Source organism: Lissotriton vulgaris, chromosome 12 (genome assembly GCF_964263255.1).
Source record: "Lissotriton vulgaris chromosome 12, aLisVul1.2, whole genome shotgun sequence".
NCBI classification, from domain to species: domain Eukaryota; kingdom Metazoa; phylum Chordata; class Amphibia; order Caudata; family Salamandridae; genus Lissotriton; species Lissotriton vulgaris.
Window position 1 is genome coordinate 103122757 of NC_141700.1, and position 20206 is coordinate 103142962.

Genomic DNA, 20206 nt, shown 5'->3' on the forward strand with positions numbered 1-20206 from the left:
TCGCGCTGACTGAGCGTCGCGAGCTCCTGGGGCCTGGCTGTCACCTTCCAGGTAAGCCGCGCCCATCGAGGTGGGCGGGAAACCCTGCTCCAATCGGCGCCGGCCGCCGGATGCCGACCTGCTCTCGGCATCCAATAGGAGAGTTGCTGGGCGGCAGCCAATGGAGTGTGCTGGCGGCTCAGAGCAGAGCTGCTGTCGGTGCGTGCGGGCGCGAGCGGCTGTGGAGGGAGCAGCGCGAGCCAGCGAGCGGACAGAGGAGCAACGCGGAGCCAGCCAGGGCGCGTGGAGGACCGGGCGCAGCGGGACCCAGGGCGCGCGCACGGGAGCAGGAGAGCCGAGTCCGGAGGAGCAGGGGAGAGAGCCCCGGGGCGCGCAGGGAGGGCAGCGGCGGAGCCCGGGCGGTGAGAGCCGCCGCCGCGGCGCAGCGCCCAGATGCCTAGGATGGCCCCCTCGGTGCCGCTGCTTCTGCTGCCGCTCCTGTCCCTGGCCGTGACCGTCACCCAGCTCCCGGGGAGTCAGTGCAACCGGCACAGCGTGCACTGGAACAGCTCCAACTACCAGTGAGTGCCAGCGAGGGGGGCATCGGGGGGTGGGAGACGGATGGATGGGGGTCCTGAAGGATGAGGAAGGGGGGGGGCTTATGCACTGGACATCCCTTATGCACTGGACCGCCCTGCCACTGACTGTCAGTGTGGGGGGCACTGAAGGATGAGGGCAGAGTGCAGTGGAAGAACGCTCATTAGCAGTGCCAGAGTGAGGGCTCTGCAGGAAGGGGGCAGGGGTCACTGAATGATGAGGTGCCTGGGGGGTCTGCACTGAAACAGTTCCAACTCCCATTGTTGCGTATCAGTCGGGGGGCATCAGTGAGCACTGCACACGCAGCCACCGGCAGTGACGAGCATTGTGAGATCACAAAGGGATGGATGGGGGCAGTCTGCCCTGGGACAGTACCAGCTACAGTGGAGTGCCAGGGGGCACCGAGGGAGGGACAGCTCCTTCTATTAGTGAGTGGCACTGTAAGGAGACGTGGGGGAGGGGAGGTGCATTAGAACCTGGGGAGGTCAGTGCTAACTGCCTTCTAGCCCACTGGCAGTTGGGTAAGAATCAGAGAAGAACCTCATTGCACTGGAAGGGCACCAACTGGTGTGGCGTCAGTGAGGGATGTTTATAGTCACCGTCCTCCTAGAAGAGCCCTTAACGGGGTGCACTTGAACAGCTCCAACAACCAGCCTGGGCCTGGGACAGCTCCACGACCAGCAGATACCTGATGGAGGGACGTACCCGACCCCCGGAGGAGCCGAGGAACGGGTAGAAGCCTATTGGAAGGGAGGAACGTGGCGATCTGTAGGAGAGAAATAGGTAGAGGGCAGCAGGAGGTGAGGAATGGGCAGGGGCCTGCAGGAGGTGAGGAATGGGCAGGTACCTGCAGGAGGTGAGGATTGGCAGGGGCCTGCAGGAGGTGAGGAATGGGCAGGGGACTGCAGGAGGTGCGGAATGGGCAGGGGCCTGCAGGAGGAGAGGAATAGGCAGGGGCCTGCAGGAGGTGAGGAATGGGCAGGTACCTGCAGGAGGTGAGGAATGGGCAGGGGACTGCAGGAGGTGCGGAATGGGCAGGTACCTGCAGGAGGTGAGGAATGGGCAGGTACCTGCAGGAGGTGCGGAATGGGCAGGGGACTGCAGGAGGTGCGGAATGGGCAGGGGCCTGCAGGAGGTGAGGAATGGGCAGGAAGGAAGGAGAAATGGTGCATGAGTGGAGAAACAGGGAGAGGTGCGTGAGTAGAGAAGAAAGATGCACCTCTACTTCCTTCCTCCACTCGAGCATCTTTCTCCTGTACTCCTGCATGAGTTTGGGAATGTAGTAGAGGTGCATGAGTCGAGGAGAACGGTGCATGAGTGTCAAGGAATGGCCGGAGAGGTGCAGAGCAGTGGGAAAAGATCTGCAAGATGTGAGGAATGGGGTGAGACCTGCAGGAGGTGAGGAATGGGGTGAGACCTGCAGGAGGTGAGGAATTGGGTGAGACTTGCAGGAGGTGAAGATTGGGATGAGGCCTGCAGGAGGTGAGGAATGGGGAAAGCCTTGCAGGAGGTGGGGAATGAGTAGAGCTCTGCAGCAAGAGTGGGATGATCTGGGATAGGACCTTCAGAAGAAGAGGCATGGAAGGACATGCAGCAGAAGAGAGATGGGGTATCTGGGTGCAGACGAATAGTGGGAGCCTGCAGCTGGAGAGGATCGGCCAAGGAATATCCCAGAAAAGATGTCTGGGGTGCAGGGCCGCTGCATGATGGGTTTGAAGCAGAAAACTTGCAATCCAAGAGCAGTGGAAGAGTAGGGACTTGCTTCAAAAAAGGATATTTCAGGATAGGGGTGCCCCTGCACGGGGAGAGGAGAGGCTGGATAGAAGAATCCTGGCAAGAGTTGAGGTGATTGGGGTGGGAGATCTGTTGTGATTGAAGCGTACAAGTTATGGTCCTCAGTTGCTTTGCAGCAGGTGCTTTACATGGGCTTACCTCAAAGTTTGAAGACTTGTTGTGAGATCTGTGCGAGGTGGCGGTGCAGCCTTTGAGCCAGTTTTCGTGTATTGGCAGGGGGTACACGACAACGGCACTAGTATCTGTGGCACAGGCCTTGCTCCCTTATACTGGGCACTTCTGCAGTGTATCCTCACAACACTGCAATGACTGTCTCAGCATTGAGAGATGCAGTGTTTTTTATATAGTAACACGTGTGGAATCTTTTTATGGCGAAGTCTTAGTTGTTATCGAATCTCGTCCTCCTCTGGCAATGCTATTATCGACAACATCGACAACAAGATGCCTTTTTTGATTTGTTAGGAATATACGGTTAATCTGGCAGACTTCACTTTCAGCAGCAACACAAACCCTCCTGTAGTAGGGGGTACCTACCTAGTTAGTGAAGGTGTATGTGTGTATAGTAGGGGAAGGGTTAGTTAATGCATGACTGTGCAATCGCGTATAAATGCAGAGGGGATAAGAGTCATCGAACCTGGACCCATTTTCATTATCTGTTGGTTAGATGATGGAGCTGACAGGCTGAAAGATACTGTTTACATTGAAATATTTAACTGCTCACAGATCACTTCTTCAGTCTGGAGCGAAGGTATGATGTCTGTTTCTCAGCCCCTCAAATATTTGATTAAATCTTGTTATTAAAGAGTGACGAATGAAGATAGCATAGAGAAGACCGGCTGCATTAGTGGTGTTGATCTGCACTTCACCGGATTGTAACCTTACCCAAAGCATCACCTTGTCTCAAGAACTAGATGTGTTCAGCCTGGCTTGGGTGAAGGATTGTCGCCTCCTCTTGAAATGCCAAACCTTCTTGTCCTTGGGCACTTCCCCGTATGTAGTAAATTGCTACCCTACCGCAGCTTCCCTGCTAGGGTTGGAAGACGTTGTGTCAATCCATGTCACTTTTCATCTTTTTTTTTGGGGGGAGGATGTGATGAAAAGCGTGTTTCCAGACCTTACAACTGGGTGGCACAGCCCTTTAATGGGAGTGGCAAGCTTTATTGATGTGCCTGGAGTAAAACTGCTATGAATGTGCTGGGCACAATTCATGATCTCAGCAGAGAAGTTTCTTCAAGGGTGATGGAAGTGTCAGTAAAATTGTATTCCCTTCTCCTTTCCTTAACCTCCGTCCCTGCCCCCAGCAGTTTTTCTCACACAGGACTCCTACACAAAATATCACACTTTATTGTACACAAATATCTGGTATTTTTAAAATACCCTTGAAACATTTGTACTTTTTGTCTTCCTTACACAGCGAGCTAGTATACACGTGTACAATACTAAGAAATGGACATGTCGCTGGACTTGTTTAACATTTAGTTACCAGATGGCTCATCCCAGCTAACGTTATCTGCGGGTTATCTGCGGTTCCTTCTCTTTTTTTTTTTCTTCGTTTTTTTTGCTGGATGGCTGCTCTCATGTGCAATGACACTGTACAGACTTTTGAACCAGCTGAGGAAAAGGAACAAAGAGAGACCCGTGCATCCGCACTTCCAGCGCAGCATACTTCATCCCTGCTCCTGAATAATAAGAGACCCCTTGCAGAATGTTATGATGGATGCCGGCTTTAGGTTCTGGGTGCAGGGAATTACTAATTAAGGCTCACATAAATCAGCAAATTAATTCTGGCATAATTTCATTTTTTTAACATAAATTTTTCTTAACGCTCCCTCTAGTGGGTTGCAGCCGAAGCCCGCTGCTGCAGCGCTTTGCCTTTTTCCTATGAAGCTGTCTTTCGGTTCATTAGTTTTTAGCTACGCTTGGATTGTAAACAAAGTGTACAAAGATCTGTCTATGGGGCGGTGGACACCAGCAATAGCTTTAAAGGAAATCTTTAACGCTGGTGGATCCAGGGAGATCGATCCTGTCACACGCCACTGTGTGTAGGTGCAGAAGGGAGCACTATCCGCGGCTGAGGCGGGACCAGCACATTCTAGTTTGTCTTGAATATTAATTTTTTAAGCTTCTTTTATGTCTCTTGATGCAGTGCCAGGGATGCACCTGTGATTGCCTAATCACGACCATGCCATATATTTCCGCATAAATCCACCCAAGTCCTAACCAGCTTTGTTTGGAATCTGTCTGTTCCAGCACAGACATGCTAATGCAGCTAAATGGATGCTACCGATGGGCGGCTCTGCCCGTGACTTTGGGGTTAATTCCACCCTTTTAGAATTGCCTGTTTAGTATCTTATTTTCTGTCCTTGTACAGTGAATAAATTATCCCCTGCAGGTGGTGGATTTAGCCGAGCTCATATTTCGTGCATTTAGTCGGCTTTGCTTTTTATCTGAGCACTGACATTTTAACAATTTGGCTTTTTCTCATCACACAAGCTTTTTCCGACTTTTTTTTTCCTTCTGTCTAAGACGCACAATAGATCTTTGCTGCTATTGGGGAGCAAGTTCTGTTAAAAGGGAAGACAGTTTGTGGGCTAAATAGACGTATTTAAATTATACAATCTATTGCACCAATGCACTGGAACACTGGCTTTGTTCAACCTAGAAATCTCGACTAAAAAACATTAATCAATTCTAGGATGTGGGAGTCCAATGGTGGCATGGTGACTTCTTCGTTTCTTGTGGGAAGAAGCGTGCAACCAATATTAAATGCATTTAAGTGGTGTGCATCTTAATTACAAGCTTGTTAAATTGTTGTTGTGCCACAACAGACCTTAACGTTTAAAGTGGTAATTGGAAAAAAGGGCATAAAGTTAGCACTGCATAGAAATGACAAAAAACAGTCTGATTGTGTATCTGAAAAACATGACCGAACAACACAGAAACTGCAAAATACCCAAACTCATTAAGAGCGAAAAGGGTGATTATAAGTTTGTATGTTTTCTTGCTCATGAGATTTGTATAATTTTGTTCTTATGATGTTTACACACACTACTAAATGCCAACTGTTTAGTAGCATTTGGTACAGTCGTGCATAAGGGCACCCCTTGCACTACACCTGCGAATGTCAAATTCTACTGCTTTATATTAGAAGAATTATAGGGAGAAATGATCAAGGTTCAGCTAAGGTGAACTGGTTGGTACTGGGCTCAATAACAAAATGAATCTTGTACTTGGGTGCCTTTATGGATCATTTCTTATTATTGCATTCATCTCTGTAATGGTTATTATGTAGGCCCTGAAAGAGAACTGTCTTGTGTGAATTGGAATTTTCAGTTGTGCTTCGTACTCCTTAGGTTCAGAGCTTTTACTCCAATTGATGGGTGAAACTGCTGTGTTTCGTCATCTGTAATTTTCAGCTTTAACTGCACACTGTTCCTCATTCAACGTGTGGTGCGGATTGAGGTTCGACCTGGTGGGTGTTACGTATTTTTGAGTGAGCCAGTGGATAAGTTGATCAAATCCTTAAATATATTCGAAGTTCTTTTTTTGTTTAAAACAGTGCAACGAGGATCTTATGGGATAAATTGCCCCACCTACTCATTCATGACACAGTTTGTTAGAGGTTCTAGAACTTGATCTAAATATCGACTGGGATGCATGATTTACAACTAAAATTGAAATATTGCTTTTGGGGGAAAGTTGCTTCCTTGTAGTTACTACTTTTGGGTGGTGGGGTTATATGAGTAGCTCGTTTATGAATGCAATGGAAGCAATCACATTTCTGGATCGGCTTTTCTCACACATTTACTAAAAAAAACAAATCTTACCAGTGATTGATCCATTTAAAAAGAGATGGGTGAGCATAGTGGTTGGCAGAGTGTGCAACTAAACCTAAGATGCTACTGCCGGAGTTTTTGTTGCCTGATAATACTAATAACTTATGTCTGAACTTGAATTTATTTAATTGTAAAGACGGTATCCTGAGATTAGTTACCTATAGCAACAAAGTGGTGTGGTAGGGCAGGTGGTGGATGTGCGGAGTGACAGAAGTAGAAACATTCTAGTTTTAATGTTTCTATGTTGTATCTTTGACGCTTTCTGAATACTGGAGTACTCGGATATCCATCAGGTGGATATGCGCTGTCAGTTTCGTAGTTGTTGGCCCAGAATCTGAAATGGTCTGCCATTTCAAAGCATGGCACCAAAAGCAGATTTAGGGAGCCAGGTCTCAGGGCGCATCCATGGACATGAAACATTAGCAAATCAGACACAAATATAAGTCCAGATCTGTAGAAGGTTTTGTGAACAGAGCAGTTGTCTTCAACGAACCTTTGTTTGTTGATTATCGCCATCCAATAAAAGTGACTAGCCACAGACAAACAGAGGAACCTCTGATCCTATTGGCAAGTCGGCTTCCAAATACTGCTGCTGTAGCAGCTTCCCCACCAGCATCGTCGAGATTTCCATATAGACAGTATTTTCCTTGTCAAGACCTGAGAGGAAAGCTGCACAGTACGACGCGTCCCGCGGTTCAGCCTTTATGTAGGCGTGCATGTTTTAAAACGGCTTTGTCGCTCTAGACACAAGTGGTGTGTGCACTTAGTCTAACCATGTAAGATACGCGGACATTGCTTGTTGTGCTGGGCTGGTAGCGAGTGAGCAGCGACTGATGCAGATTTCCATTGTGCTTGTGTGAGAGGATGGAGCAGTCTTCAACTCTACCAAAATGTATTGCTCCCATTGTCGCTTGCGGACAGGTAGCGCATGCTGCCAATGCTGGCATCGAGAAACTCCACAGTGGAGTAGTGAATGACCTGAATTTAAGATCAGTGTTTACTGAGATTAGGAAAAAGCGAATGAAAATGTCACACTATTACAAACCAGACTCTTTTTTTTTTTTTTTGTATTACAAGGGAAGTGATTGACACTTTGTTTACATTTGTCAGTACGCTTTAATTATATTGACAACTGCATTTTATTTATACTAATATATATTACATGATGCGTTTAGGTATTTAGTTGTAATAATCTTAAGAATATTGAGCTTTAATTATTATTCGTGATCACCATTTGTTTTGGTGAAAAACACTTTATAAAAAAAATTATAAGTATCAATTTGGGTCATAATCTTACTGAATCATACACGTATAGATGCGTAACATATATAGTATTATGACGTTCGGTTCATTGATGCTCAGAATATATCGAGCTCTAAATTAAACGGGGTGGTTCGTCTGAGGTGATTGGATTGGATAATAATTTCCATGCTAATAATCCACAGCCTGCTATGTTTGTCACCTCCCCTCTGGATTATGAATTGGAATTGGAACAGGTTTCTTGAAGGAATCGTTTTGTTTGCGCTTTGAAGGGTATATGGAATTGCTTACATAGTAAAAAGGAAATGCATAAAGTCAACGATGGGGAAACGATTACATAGGCCAATGACACAGATACTTGGTGATAAGTGGGGCAGGACCATTATATTACCTCTCATATAATTTTATGGCTCTTTTTATATGCAGGTACAATATACATGATATTTGTATCTGTTAGCACAAATTTATTACACCATGAGTTATTGCTTCGATTACTCAATATAATCTGCACATTGTTAGGCGCAGCAAAAACTGTGAATCAAAAGAATAGCAGACTAAATCCTTCTGTTAATATGTATCACAAATGGAAAGGTGCACCCGGGAAAGACTTGTAGTACATAAAAATCCACAAGAAATATGTTTTAATCCTTGTTTGCTTTAAATTCATATATCTACAAAAACATTCAGGCAACGCGTTTCGTTCACAATATCTCTCATGAACTTCGTCAGGGCTCATATGCGTTGAATTCAAATCGTCCCTTCTCTTTTGGTATCTGTAAACTCGTATGTCAGATCAATGGATGTAGAATTCAAAATGCGTTACATCCTTCTTATCTCCACCGTTTTTATACTTTGTCCTGTGACCGTTGAATTATCTGTCAATATGTGCCTTGAAACAAAAAGACACTCTTTTCTGCAAACAACTTCTTGACTCTGTGAATATGTTCAGAATTAGGATCTACCAGAAATCTCAAGTTTTTTTCTGTAAGCCAATTGTTTGTTGTTTTTAGGTTTTCCCCCAAATTAGAAGCTATCCTATTAGCTGCTTTTTGTTTTTATTTAAATCCACAAGTGTTCATTTGTCATGTAGTTTGTAGCTAATGCCATTCGCTGCAGAGTTAGAATATTTTGAAAGGAGGACAGAAGGGTGAGAATATTGAGTAAAGATGGCTTGTAGTAAAAAAATACTTGGAGAAGAAGGTACATAGTGGAATTTTCACAAAAGAAGACAAGTAGTGAGAATATTTATTTAGAAAAGTGAGTAGTAAAAATATTTAGAGTGTAAATACGGAAATATTTTAGACTATAGGATGAAGAGAACATTTTGAAAGGAGAGCGAGTAGTGAGAATATCCAGAAAAGGGACTAGTAGTGAAAATATTTAGAAAAGAAGATGAGTAGTGGATTCTTTATAAAAGAAGGTAAGTAGTGAGACTATTTAGATAATAGTGACAATATTTATGCTGTAGTGTGAGGTGTAAGGGTACTTGGAAAGGAGGGCGAGTAATAAGAAAATATAGAAAAGAGGTGAAATAATGAGAAGACCTAGAAAAGGGTGGTAGTAGTTAGAATATTTTGAACAGAGGGTGAGAATATTTAGAAAAGAGGGGATTGTAGTGAGGTAATTTCGACGTGAGGAGTGAGAGTATTTCATCCGGAGGGTAGCGGGAGATTTGGAGGAAGTACGATAGTCAAGGGGTTTAGATTTCTGGGTGAGTATTTGGAGGTATCTCATAACAAGAAATTGTAGTGGTGTTTGGAATAGAAGACCAGTGGTGAGAGGTATTTTGAAAGGAGAATGAGGTGATGATGTTAGCAATGAGGGTACACCAATTTAAAGGGTTTTTAAAAATCAAAATTTATCCCAGAGTGAGTTAGAAACAATTGACTCCTTCAAAGCTCATGTTTCTTACAAGAAAGTGCACTGAACAAGCCTTGCACAATCACTGGGGAACCAAGGCAGAGGTTTGTCTCTGACCTACAGAGAGTCGTTTCTATTTTAGAAATAGTTGAGCTTCCTGCAAGCAGACATTTATTTTCCAGAACTCTAAAAGAACCACATTAGATACGTTGAAACTAATTAAATACCGTAAATATAGTTGAAATGGCTCCGTGACACCAGAAAACTAATGTGATTAGGATGTTTATTGCTAACTTTATTTTGTGCTATTAATGGTTTTGCTTTTAGTATCTTGAGACCACTAGCACTGTTTATACTGTTGGCTCTGCGTTGTGTGATCTTATACTAGTGGTGCCTGTATTTATAATGGTTGATTGTACCCTGTAGATCCATGCACATATACATAACCATTATGTACCCTTGTGTAATTTTAGTGTGTCAGGTTATAAAGGTTAATGTATTTTCTCTCCAATGTGCTGATCAGCAGAGACCATGCAATGAAATCGATCTTTTCGATTAACATGAAATTGGATTATTCAAGCGGATTTCATTTTGTGTGATTTAGGGATGTCTTACAACGCTCAAGTTATCGGAAGCCCTTTTTCGATTGTGGTCCAGATTATTATTGCTAATCTTTGAAGGATTTCCATATCCTTTGAGTACACTGTCAACTCCTTCACAAACCCAACCTACAACCCTGTGGTGTGGGGTATGATTGTTTGAGTGTCTGAACACTATAACCCTTTTTATATGTCTGGGACGTGAAAAGTACCATCTTTTTGTCACCAATCTCCTCCTTAAAATGGAAATTTCTTCAGCGATTGATATTACCTCCTTCCTTCCATACTCCAGTAACTCAGTTTATAAATACCTGTAGAACACCAGTTAAGGCCTTAAAACTAGTACCTACCTTTCGCATGAATACTATTGATGGGCCTCCATGTTCTATGTAAAGCTTTCTGCAAATCCACTTAATCTTGCATTCGAAGGTACGCCTAGATCGCAGGCCGCAAAGCTCTCCTTTATTCGTTATTGGTTTACTTTAGGATTTCTACTCTGGTAGAACACGGTTCTCTGCTTTCAGCAAATAATTTCTTTTCCCTTCCGTCAGAATTCTAATCTGAAAATCGCCAGAAAGCCTTTTGTGTGTAGCAGCAGTTGGCAGTTCTTAATAGACTTCTGTGGGCGAAAGCACCTAGACACAGAACGGTCAACAATGTGCGTAACAACAAATTTCTATATTCCCCATTTTACACATATAAATATGGCCCTCTGCCCAGGCATTGGTTTAACTCTGGATTTATTTTCCACTAGGTGGGTCCTTTTCGAGACACTTCTTTACATTTCATAGGAGCAATTTTATCCTCCCATGATCACAACCATTTGAAGGCTGATCCGTGTGCCGTGTCCTACCTGAGCATAAAGTGAAGTCCTATCTTCCTGCAGCCCATTTTTGTAGGGTAGTTACAAGTACTAGAGTGACCAGTAGGTCTGTAGCAGAAGGCCTGATATTTTATTTTTGTTTGTGTCTCATACAGATTTATCATAGAATAATGTATCTTGCAAACCAGGAGCAGGCATTAAAGAAAAAAATGTGCCAGTTGTAAGCACTGCATGACTGGATTATGCCAGCAGGCGCTGCAGTGGGGAATGGGGTTATTTATTAACTGCACATGGCGGTGTTCGGAAGCCCAGGCTATAATGGGTTAATCATTATTGTTTTTTAATGCAATTGTGACCCATTTCTCTTTTTTATGTTCGTTACAGCTGAGAATTTCTTGCCAATGAGTGAGGGATAGCTTGCTTCATTTTCAGTATTACCTTGCTGGTTGTGCGCAGAATATCTTGTACCGGTACGTTTAGTCGGTCATGTTACTGGGCTGTTCGCGGTCGGAGTGAAGCTATCACTGTAGCTAGAGCAACCAATCAAGGAAATAGTACTGCCCTCTTAGTGTCAATACCTCCGGCAACTTTTCGTAAAATTATTTTCAATACGTAAGCGCAATTCTGCAGATGGGTAACCGGATATAAAAAATGAATGCATACTATCATGGCTTCCAAACTACCTACTCAGGAAACACAATCGAGTAGCCGTTTAACTGAGCAAGTTGCGTCATATTCCGTTTTGGGATTCTCTAGAGTATTTGTTTGTTGAAGATTGTGAGGAGGCTACCCCTTGTCCTGCTGGCTCCACAATGCACCTTTTTTCCTTGGCAATCTCTTGATATGATAATAGTAACCCAATAATAATCTGTTTACCTTGATGACAATTACTTCCTGTTCCAATATTGGAGATCATCTTAGTCTATTGTAATCAAAATCCTCTTTCTGCATCCTTTAACCTTCTCCATAACCCGGTAGGAAATCTATCCAAAAGATGACCATAACCAGACTTTTTAGGCAACAGGAAGTGCAAATTTTATGTTTGCTCAAATATTGAAATTACCACCAAAGGTTTGTAAGAAGTGCTCCAACAGTAGTTGTCATGACATCGATTTGAATAATTTCCATGTTTATCTAAGGATTTTCTTACCTTGGTGTCACATATTTTAGCTATTAATATGGATTGATCGGACCAGATTAAAAAAGTGGCACAGACTCATGTGGGGGGAGAAGGGGGTTAGAGTGGACAGTTAAAATTAAGCAGGTCAGCCATTTTGACAGTTTAACATGCCCAGCCTATCCCACTTAGGCGTTTTTACTTGACAGAAATTCGTCAGGGTGCACTTTATTAACAAGCATTGGCATGACTACAGGTCTCGTCTCTGGGACTGATATGCTAGCCAATGGTTTTACCATATTGCACAGCATCCACAATGCGGTGCCAAATGGTGAAAGCTTTTAATGTGGCCAGCCATGGTATTTTATAGTTTTTAAAATTTTTATTTGGAAGAAGTGTGGCTAGCAACACAAGGGGTGCTGGTGTGGGTTGGAAGCGGCACAGGAGACCAGGGACATAAGCAACATGGGGTGGGTTCTTAAAGCGCTGGGGGAAGCAATACTGGGTTGCGGTTGTTGGGGTTTAAGCAACAGAGGGGTCGGTGGGGGGATCGAACAGACGATGGCGAGCATTGTGGAGCTGGTGGGGAGAGAGCACACAGGTGCGAAGGCATGACGGGGAGAAGAAGAGGCTCTAGAGAGAAACACAGAGCGTGGCAGAGGATGGAAGAGATGCACTCGAGGGAGACAGCAGGGAAATGGCATTAAACTAGCGTCTGAGAGAGCGAGCTGTGGATGGGCGTAGTAATGGATCCATGCTCCTGCGGCTGAACAAACACAAGAAGGGGAAAAAAAGCACCCACGCCAACAAATCGGGCGCAAGAAAATGAGTGGCAAAGAAGCCAACCGATGTTCAGCAGAGGGAGTGCACTATGGCTACTGAAAGATAAAAATATCTTGGAAGAGACAGTGCATGTGCTGTCTTGGGTGGGACCTAAAAATGTGTCTTTGATGTGAAACTTTGGTAAAGACTTGATCATAGTTGCTTCGTTTTTTGGTACTGCTGCATGTTTTTGTTTGTATGGGAGGTTTTCCACTGCCATTGGTTTGTTTTCCATTTAGTGTTCACATTAACAACAGTTTATTAATGAGAAATAAAAAATGTATCGGCTAACTGTTCAAATTTATCCTTGAGAAATTTAAAAAAGATGCAAACGATGATGCAGAATTTGCCAGAAAGTCAGTTTGATGCAGCTTGGGCTTGTTTCTCTGCTGTCCTAATGATGAATGTGTTGATGGTGTTCACCTGTCGTTGACCCTCAGACCATGCAGCCAGGGATCCGCTGTAACCTCTGAAGCTGACCTGGGCAGGTGAGGAGTGATGCTGCCACTCACCGTCTTCTTTGGGTGCAGCGGATGTGTTGCCTGAAGCTCTACTGATGTTATCGGGGTTTAGGGTGTGGTGTGATTAATAGGCAACTCCCCATCAGCTATGTCATTCTGATGGGCCTTTTGTATCTGCTCTTGGTTTTCTTTCCCTTTGTTGGTGTTGAATTGCTCTGTTCTAAAGGAGGAGGGTCTTGGGTGGTGAGTGGTGGTGGAATGCCGCATTCTTCGCCGTCCATGCCTGTCGAGTATGAAATGACAGAGCACTTTTGCGATTGGTGAATGGACCAAGATGGCAAACATAAGTAACATTGCATGCTGATTGTTTCCTTATTCTTGGTTTGCTTTTTTTTTTTTTTTTTTTTTTTTTTTAGATCACTGGGCCTTCTCACCCATGTGAGAGTTAATTTTTGGGGTGCGTTGTTGGTGATCTCATCTAAGAACTTTTTTTTGATGGCAGGGACGGGGAAGGAAGCCAATTTCATTTTTCTTGGTTCAGTGTGTCTCCCATATGATTTCACACACTTGTATTTCTGGTGAGTAAGGATTTTACTCAGTAGACGAGATTATTTCCATGCCACAGCCTGACCTGTCCTCCGGTCCATAGCTAGATTATGTAACTTGAGTAGTGCCTTCTTTTACTTCGAGGTGCCAGTATTTGCTTTATTAATAACTGCCAAACAAGTCAATTGGGCCCCAGGATCGAATGATAGCTGAAATGTATTCCCAGGGCCATCTAAGGCAAGGTTGAGAGTTCTTCGGGAACCTTGTACTACAATTACAGCCAGTTCCAGTTTCTCTTGCTGTAGAGTTTGGCTTAACTTCATGACTAGTTATTATTGCTTTTGTGTCTGGCTTTCTTCTTTACATTTTTTAAAATGTATTTGTTACTTTTTTTTGGTACACTGAATGAAGACCCAGTAATTCTCAAATTGCGGTCAGACGCGGTTACGGCAGAACTGTTATTTCTTAAATGCAGCTGCATTTAAGACATTAGAATTCGAGTTGGGGGTTTCTGTCCCAGCGACTGCCATTTTGCTTTGCATGAGTTAGTGCCTTTTTCGTCACCGCTCACTGAATTGCCCATAGTGATTGAATATTAGCAGCCACCACCCTGCTGGGTGACGCTCCTAGTATGGAGCTATGACGGATAACAACAGCCGGTTGTGTTGGTTTTCAGCCCTCTGATGGGACATGTTGGGCATTTGCCGACCTAAGTGTCTCGGTTATCACTTAAAGTGCTATATTTCCAGTTTGTAGCACTTAAAGTTGTGATATGTTGTAGTGCTTCTTTTTTCACCAGCGGAAGTCACGTCCGTGTCGAAACACTCCTTTTTCTCGGCTTAAAAGTCAAGGATGATGGGATATTTGACGCGTGAGTTAAATCTAACTCAACAACTTCAATCCATCTTCTGCTTTTCTTCCACATGCTCTTGTATTTTTTTTACTTGCCTATATATCATTTCCGAGGTGAGGCCTTCTACCGATTGCTTTTCCTTGTTGTCAGAATGAAATAGTGTGTTTTTTAGCTCGGATCCAACCTGGCAGAGAGCTTTTCAGGTTTCTCCGTATGTTGTCCTTCCCTCAGAGGCGCGCGGCCTCTTATCTTTTGTATTCTTGTGAGCTGGCAGACAATTTGCAGACCTTCCTCAATGATTGATTTGCATTGTCCTCTTTCCTACTCCTTATCTGTTCTAACAGGTAGGTTGCTTCCTCCCCTGCTCAAATAAACAATAACACCACCCCCCCCTATCTAAACGCCAGACCAGATATATAGCTGGCTACTTGGAAAATATTTAGCAATCATACATCTTAGTTTTAAACCTATTTTTTCAGGCTTGCCACTGTTAGGTTGCCCGTGTCACCAAATTTCAGCTGGCGCACTTTCTTGTTACTTACCTTCAGGTCAATCTTCTCCCCCACCCTCCCCCCGATTTGTTCTTTCCTATTTACAGAATAAAAAATTGACCAAGTTCATTGCCTGCTGATTTCATGTTTTTATTAACTATTTCATATTTTTGTAACTGTTTAAAATGTTGGCCTCTAAAATGATTTAAAACGTCATACATGTTTCAGAAATCGATGAAAAATGTTCAGATTTTAATTTGTCAAACGATTTTCAGTTGCGATTGTTAGCAGATCAAAAGTAGCTATTTTATTGGAAGTAGATGAAGGGTACTTCTTTGAGTAAATTAGCTCTGCAGATGTCGTCACCTGTACATTTCGATGTGGGGTGGTGTATTGCGTGTTTGCAATTGCACCATATTTATTTCTTGTCTCTTGTTCTATCTTTATTCAAACGTTTCGAATCTTGATTCTGTCCGCGCTTTTCTAGTATCTGTTCTTTATTGATGTTCAGTGCTCTCAGTGACTGCAGTTCCCTACAAATGCTTCTATTTCATGAAGATTTTTTTGCATCCACAAAAGCGTCTGAAAAATAGATGCTACAGAAACTAAAGCAGTTCTTTGTTTCTGTAACATCCATTTTCAGATCCTGTTATCTACATTGTAGTGCAGTAATGTTATCGTTCGCTAAACCTCAAAACAATTGTCTTTGTCAGTGATTGTCCTAGTGGATGCATTAGCCACTTTAAGAGGATTCGTTTATGGTCTTCAAACAATAGGCCAAAATTGCTCAGAGTGGTTCAGGTTGTGTTGCTGGTTCAATTGTTTTACACATTTACCAATGATTTTTCTGTGAGAATAATCTAGGACAAGGAGTGTTTTGTCTTCCTTTGTTTATGCATGTTTTTCTTAGAAATGGTGACATGGGGAGGTTTGGGGGTCTGCTTCTTGAAGTTCCCCTGATTAAAAAGAGCTGTTCTTTGTCTTCGGTTGCAGCTTGTTGTCGCCTGTGCAGGTGGGACTTTCCTCAAGTGTTGCTGACTTTGCTTCTCTTCTCCTGGTGTTTCTGAGATGGTTTCAGGTGTGCGGTGCTTGCATCTGCCTCTCTCTTGTGTTAGCGCAGGTGTTGCACAATGGAGAGCAGCCTGCAGAATTGCTCAGTTTTGTTCAGTGATTGAACACAAATTTCCTTGCAGAGCGAAGGAACAGCCTGTCCTCTCCTGAAGGGCTTCACATGGTGCCCGGCCCTGTTATTTTGAGACATTCTGCTGAAACCACTTGGATGTGTGGAGTGCAGAAAGGCTGTGATTTATTGCTTATTGGCAGCTGATGATTCAGAGGGTTGGCAAATGGCTTTGAGTCCATTTGCCTGCTAAGTAGGCAGTTTTACTCTGCACGATTTAATTGCACATTATGTGTGTGCGGTCTGAGAAACGTTGAGTATGGCCGTTTGCGTGAGATGAGTTGCAGAGGTAAATGAACTACCGCTCGCATCTACATCTCATACTTGTGTTGTAGAAATGGACACAGTGAGGGGGAAGAATCCCAAACAGTCATTGGTGGATGTATTGTATTGTAATTGCATTTAATATAGCGCTTACTACCCCTGACGAGGCGTCGAAGTGCTTTTTCGGTGAGTAGCACACTACTCCGGGACATATATAAGAATTACTGGTGAATTAGTATAGTGAAATTATTAAAGTAATTTGGCTGGTGGATATGTTAGTCAGTTATATGTACACTCATAACTACACAATGACGTAGTAAGAAGAGAGGATAACAGCCACAACATCGCCACACCAGGTTTCATCGAAGGCTTTTGTCTGGTTTGCAGATAGTCTGGATAATGCCTATTTTACTATGCACCAAAATGGCTGCCATTTTGCAGGCTCCCCATAACCTGGAATCATCTTCTTTGTAGATTAAAAATGAGAATGGGGTTATAAATGGGCTTCATGCAAATAAGAATAGTAAATTTACAGGTAGAAACTAACCACTACCCATGAATTTTGCGCTAGTGTAGTAAAAAGCAATCTTTCTAATGTAACTAAACAACCCTCAGGTACCCTCACAACGATTTCACAAACTTAATTTTTTTAACTGCTTCTCGAAATCTGCAGTATTGTCGCTAGAACTCTTGATTCGGATTGAGGTCCCCAAAGGGCACCACGAGCATCATAATTCGGAGGTGATTTTATAAGGAGGGGATGTGCATTTCCAAAACATGCCTCCGTGCGCAAAATGAATGAATGATACTATTATCTTTTAAGATGGCCGATTTGTAAAATAGTCTGCTTTCTATTTCTTTTTCGGAGCGCTGCATGCCCAGGATTTTCAATTTGCACTCTGAATTTCATATATAATACCTTTTTACCAGTGGGAATTACTTCTAGGGGAACTTTCTGAATTTTTTTTATCCAACATCACTAAACATTTCAGTGGAAGGTCAGGGAGTGCTTGCGCAAAGGTTTTCATATTTGCAATCTTAGGTGGAGTTTGTTCTGTGTGGTGCACTGTGGTAGCTGGGTGCATTATTGGTGCTTGGAGCCTTTTGTATGGCAGTGAAAGTTATCAGAAGCTTCAGACTTTGATATCTGATTTGTTCCTGAGATAAATAGGGACATGTCTGCAAAAAACTCATCCCTTTAGTGGTGTTAAAAATTAATTTTCAAGAAGCCAGATCCAATCTTTCATCCTTACCCCCAACTCACCCTCCCAGGATGAGCCTAAGTAAATTCAGGTTTGAATGACTTGTGCAGAACACCCCCTTTCCCCACGCAGTTCCATTTGAGTAAATTCTTACAAATCGAGTACTTAAATTAAGGCTTTAATGGAATGAGGGTCTTTCGCTAGAGCAAGCTTTGATGTCTCCATGCATACATTTCATCACTTTCCATCGTTAAAAATGTCATCTGAATCTGATCAGAGGGCGCCTTGAGGAAGAGGCCAATTTCTCTAGCCTTTTAGTGTCTCTTGCTTGACGGCTTTGGGCGGAACCTTCCTACCTTCTCAACGCCTGGTGCTGGCATCTCATTACCTTCTCACAATAAGTGCTTCTGCTGACCCGAAAGTTATGAGTGGAAAACCCCACGAAGGGGCATGGTCAAAAATGATGAGGAAGCTGCTTAAAATAAATTCTTAAAGTGGAATATTACAGGCATGTCCGAGAATACGGTTGAGTCCATGTAGAAGGTTGATCATTTCTGCTTTACGTAACTTATTGCTGGTTTCAATCGAGTGCTCGCTGAAGGTGTCCGATAAAGAGCTCTCGGTAGCAACATTCTTCTCCGTAGCTGGTTCTCTGCGTGGAGTCCAGTTTTTAAGGCCTTCTATCTTAAGAGTAGACTGTTGCGAGGGCAGTGTTAGATCTGCATATGGGTTTTGCTATATGGCTTAACAGGACAGCGTAAAAAATCTTATTACCGGTGAACTGGAGGAAAGGAGGAAGGTGGGTATGGCAGACGTTCAGTTTCATCAAGAGACCAGAATAATGAAGCGCAAACTCGCAGAGGTCAGATTTGTGATACAGGAGTGGATTGGATGCCCTGGTGAATTACTTCTGCAGTCTTCCAATGGGAGAGAAGGTTTGGACTGAACACCCTCCCTGCAAGAGTGTTTAACAGACTCACTGTAACATTTTAAGTAAGCATTGACAAATCCAATCAGCCTAGAGTGCATCCTGGTGGTGACTTCTGCAAAAACAACAGTTGATGGACAGAATGCAGAACATTGTCATACATTCACCCCAGTACAGAAATCTGAGCCTAAATCCATCGTTTTTTTACTCGCCATGCCATTCCAGTTTGTAGAGCCAGACAATCCTTGTGATCCAGTGTCAGCAAGAAGGACATTCCTTTTCTGCCGTGGCATGTTTATAATTGACTAACCTATCCACGACTTAAATTACTTTCATATTTCGCTATACTAAATCTACACTAATCCTTTATGGGTTCCGGAGTAGCGTGCTACTCGCTGAAAAGCAGTTTGACGCCTCGTATGCGGTAGTAAGCACTATATAAATGCAATTACAATACAATGTTTGTATATGAAAGACGCTGCTGAAGGGAAGGTGCCTGCGTGGAGGTGTGACCTGAGCACTTGGTGTATTGCAAAGTGACACACATTTCTGTCCCGTTGCTTTCCTCTGTAGGGCCATCCCTCAAATAATCTTTAATGGTACAGCATGAGCTTTGATGGGAAGTAGCTGTGCAGAGATGGGCATCACTTCTGTATCTGCACTTGCCAGGGAAGCGGGTATCGTATCTGCCAACTGATTGTGATGTGATCTTTGTACGTGCTACCTTCCCACACTCTGACTGATTCCCCCTCTGTCTTCTTGTGGCAGAACCGAAGATTATCTCCAAGCCCGCTGAATCCTCTGCCTACCTTGTGGTAGACATCACGGGTTTCAGTGCATGCTCAACCTCAGTTTTAAGTTTATTTAGATGTCCGTGCCTACTGAACATAAACTTGACTCAGCAGCTCTTCTCCACGCCCTAAATCAATGCTGCATTACAAAATGAATTAAAGAATGAATCTCTCCTCTGAATTACTGAAGCCACATGGTGGATTCGCAGATAATTCAGCGTGGCCACAGCCTGATCATATGGAAGGATGGAGTTTGTCCTGTTTCCCTAAGAGCTGTGAAGTTTCTGGCTGTGTAAAGATTTTAGACATGTGTTTGTGTCACATATGTGGTTTGCTGTTGCAATACCCCGGTCAGCCTCTATCCCTCTAATGTGGTACCCAGTTTTTATGTTATTTGTGCTGTATAGATGGAAATACACTGCAGAAAACCGAGAAAACTGGCTATTTTGTTTCCCTCCTAGCCAGGCACATCTGTTCACTCCTTCTTTACATATTAATATTCAGGCAGGAAGAAGCCGAGATTGCGGGGCTGTTTTTATCGAGATGATGCTTGTGTTTGTTTGAAATACCATTTATTTTAAGAAGGGTTTCTTTGGGAGCGTTTCAGGTTTTTACGTCTCTCTAGTGCTTTATGACTGGAAGATCTAGTTCTTTCGCAGTTTCTATTTTTACCTGTATATCTTGACAACACTTGGCTCCTTTGCATCTGGCATACCGTGGTGGGTTCGGAGGTAATAACAGTGCTGATTTTTCTTCCTTAAATGCTTCACTTTTTACAAAAAACCGAAAGCTAATAAAAGCCG

At 43.4% G+C, this 20206-nt stretch overlaps 1 protein-coding gene across 2 annotated transcripts in view; it reads left to right on the forward strand.

Moving 5' to 3' along the window:
* Positions 1 to 216: 216 nt before the first annotated feature.
* Positions 217 to 20206, forward strand: part of EFNA3 (ephrin A3) — a 269388-nt gene continuing 249398 nt past the window's right edge. For both annotated transcript variants that reach the window (XM_086947382.1, XM_086947383.1), the window contains exon 1: positions 217 to 560. In XM_086947382.1, coding sequence (XP_086803508.1) covers positions 433 to 560 — 128 coding nt within the window. In that variant the 5' untranslated portion in view covers positions 217 to 432. The remainder of the gene's footprint in view (positions 561 to 20206) is intronic.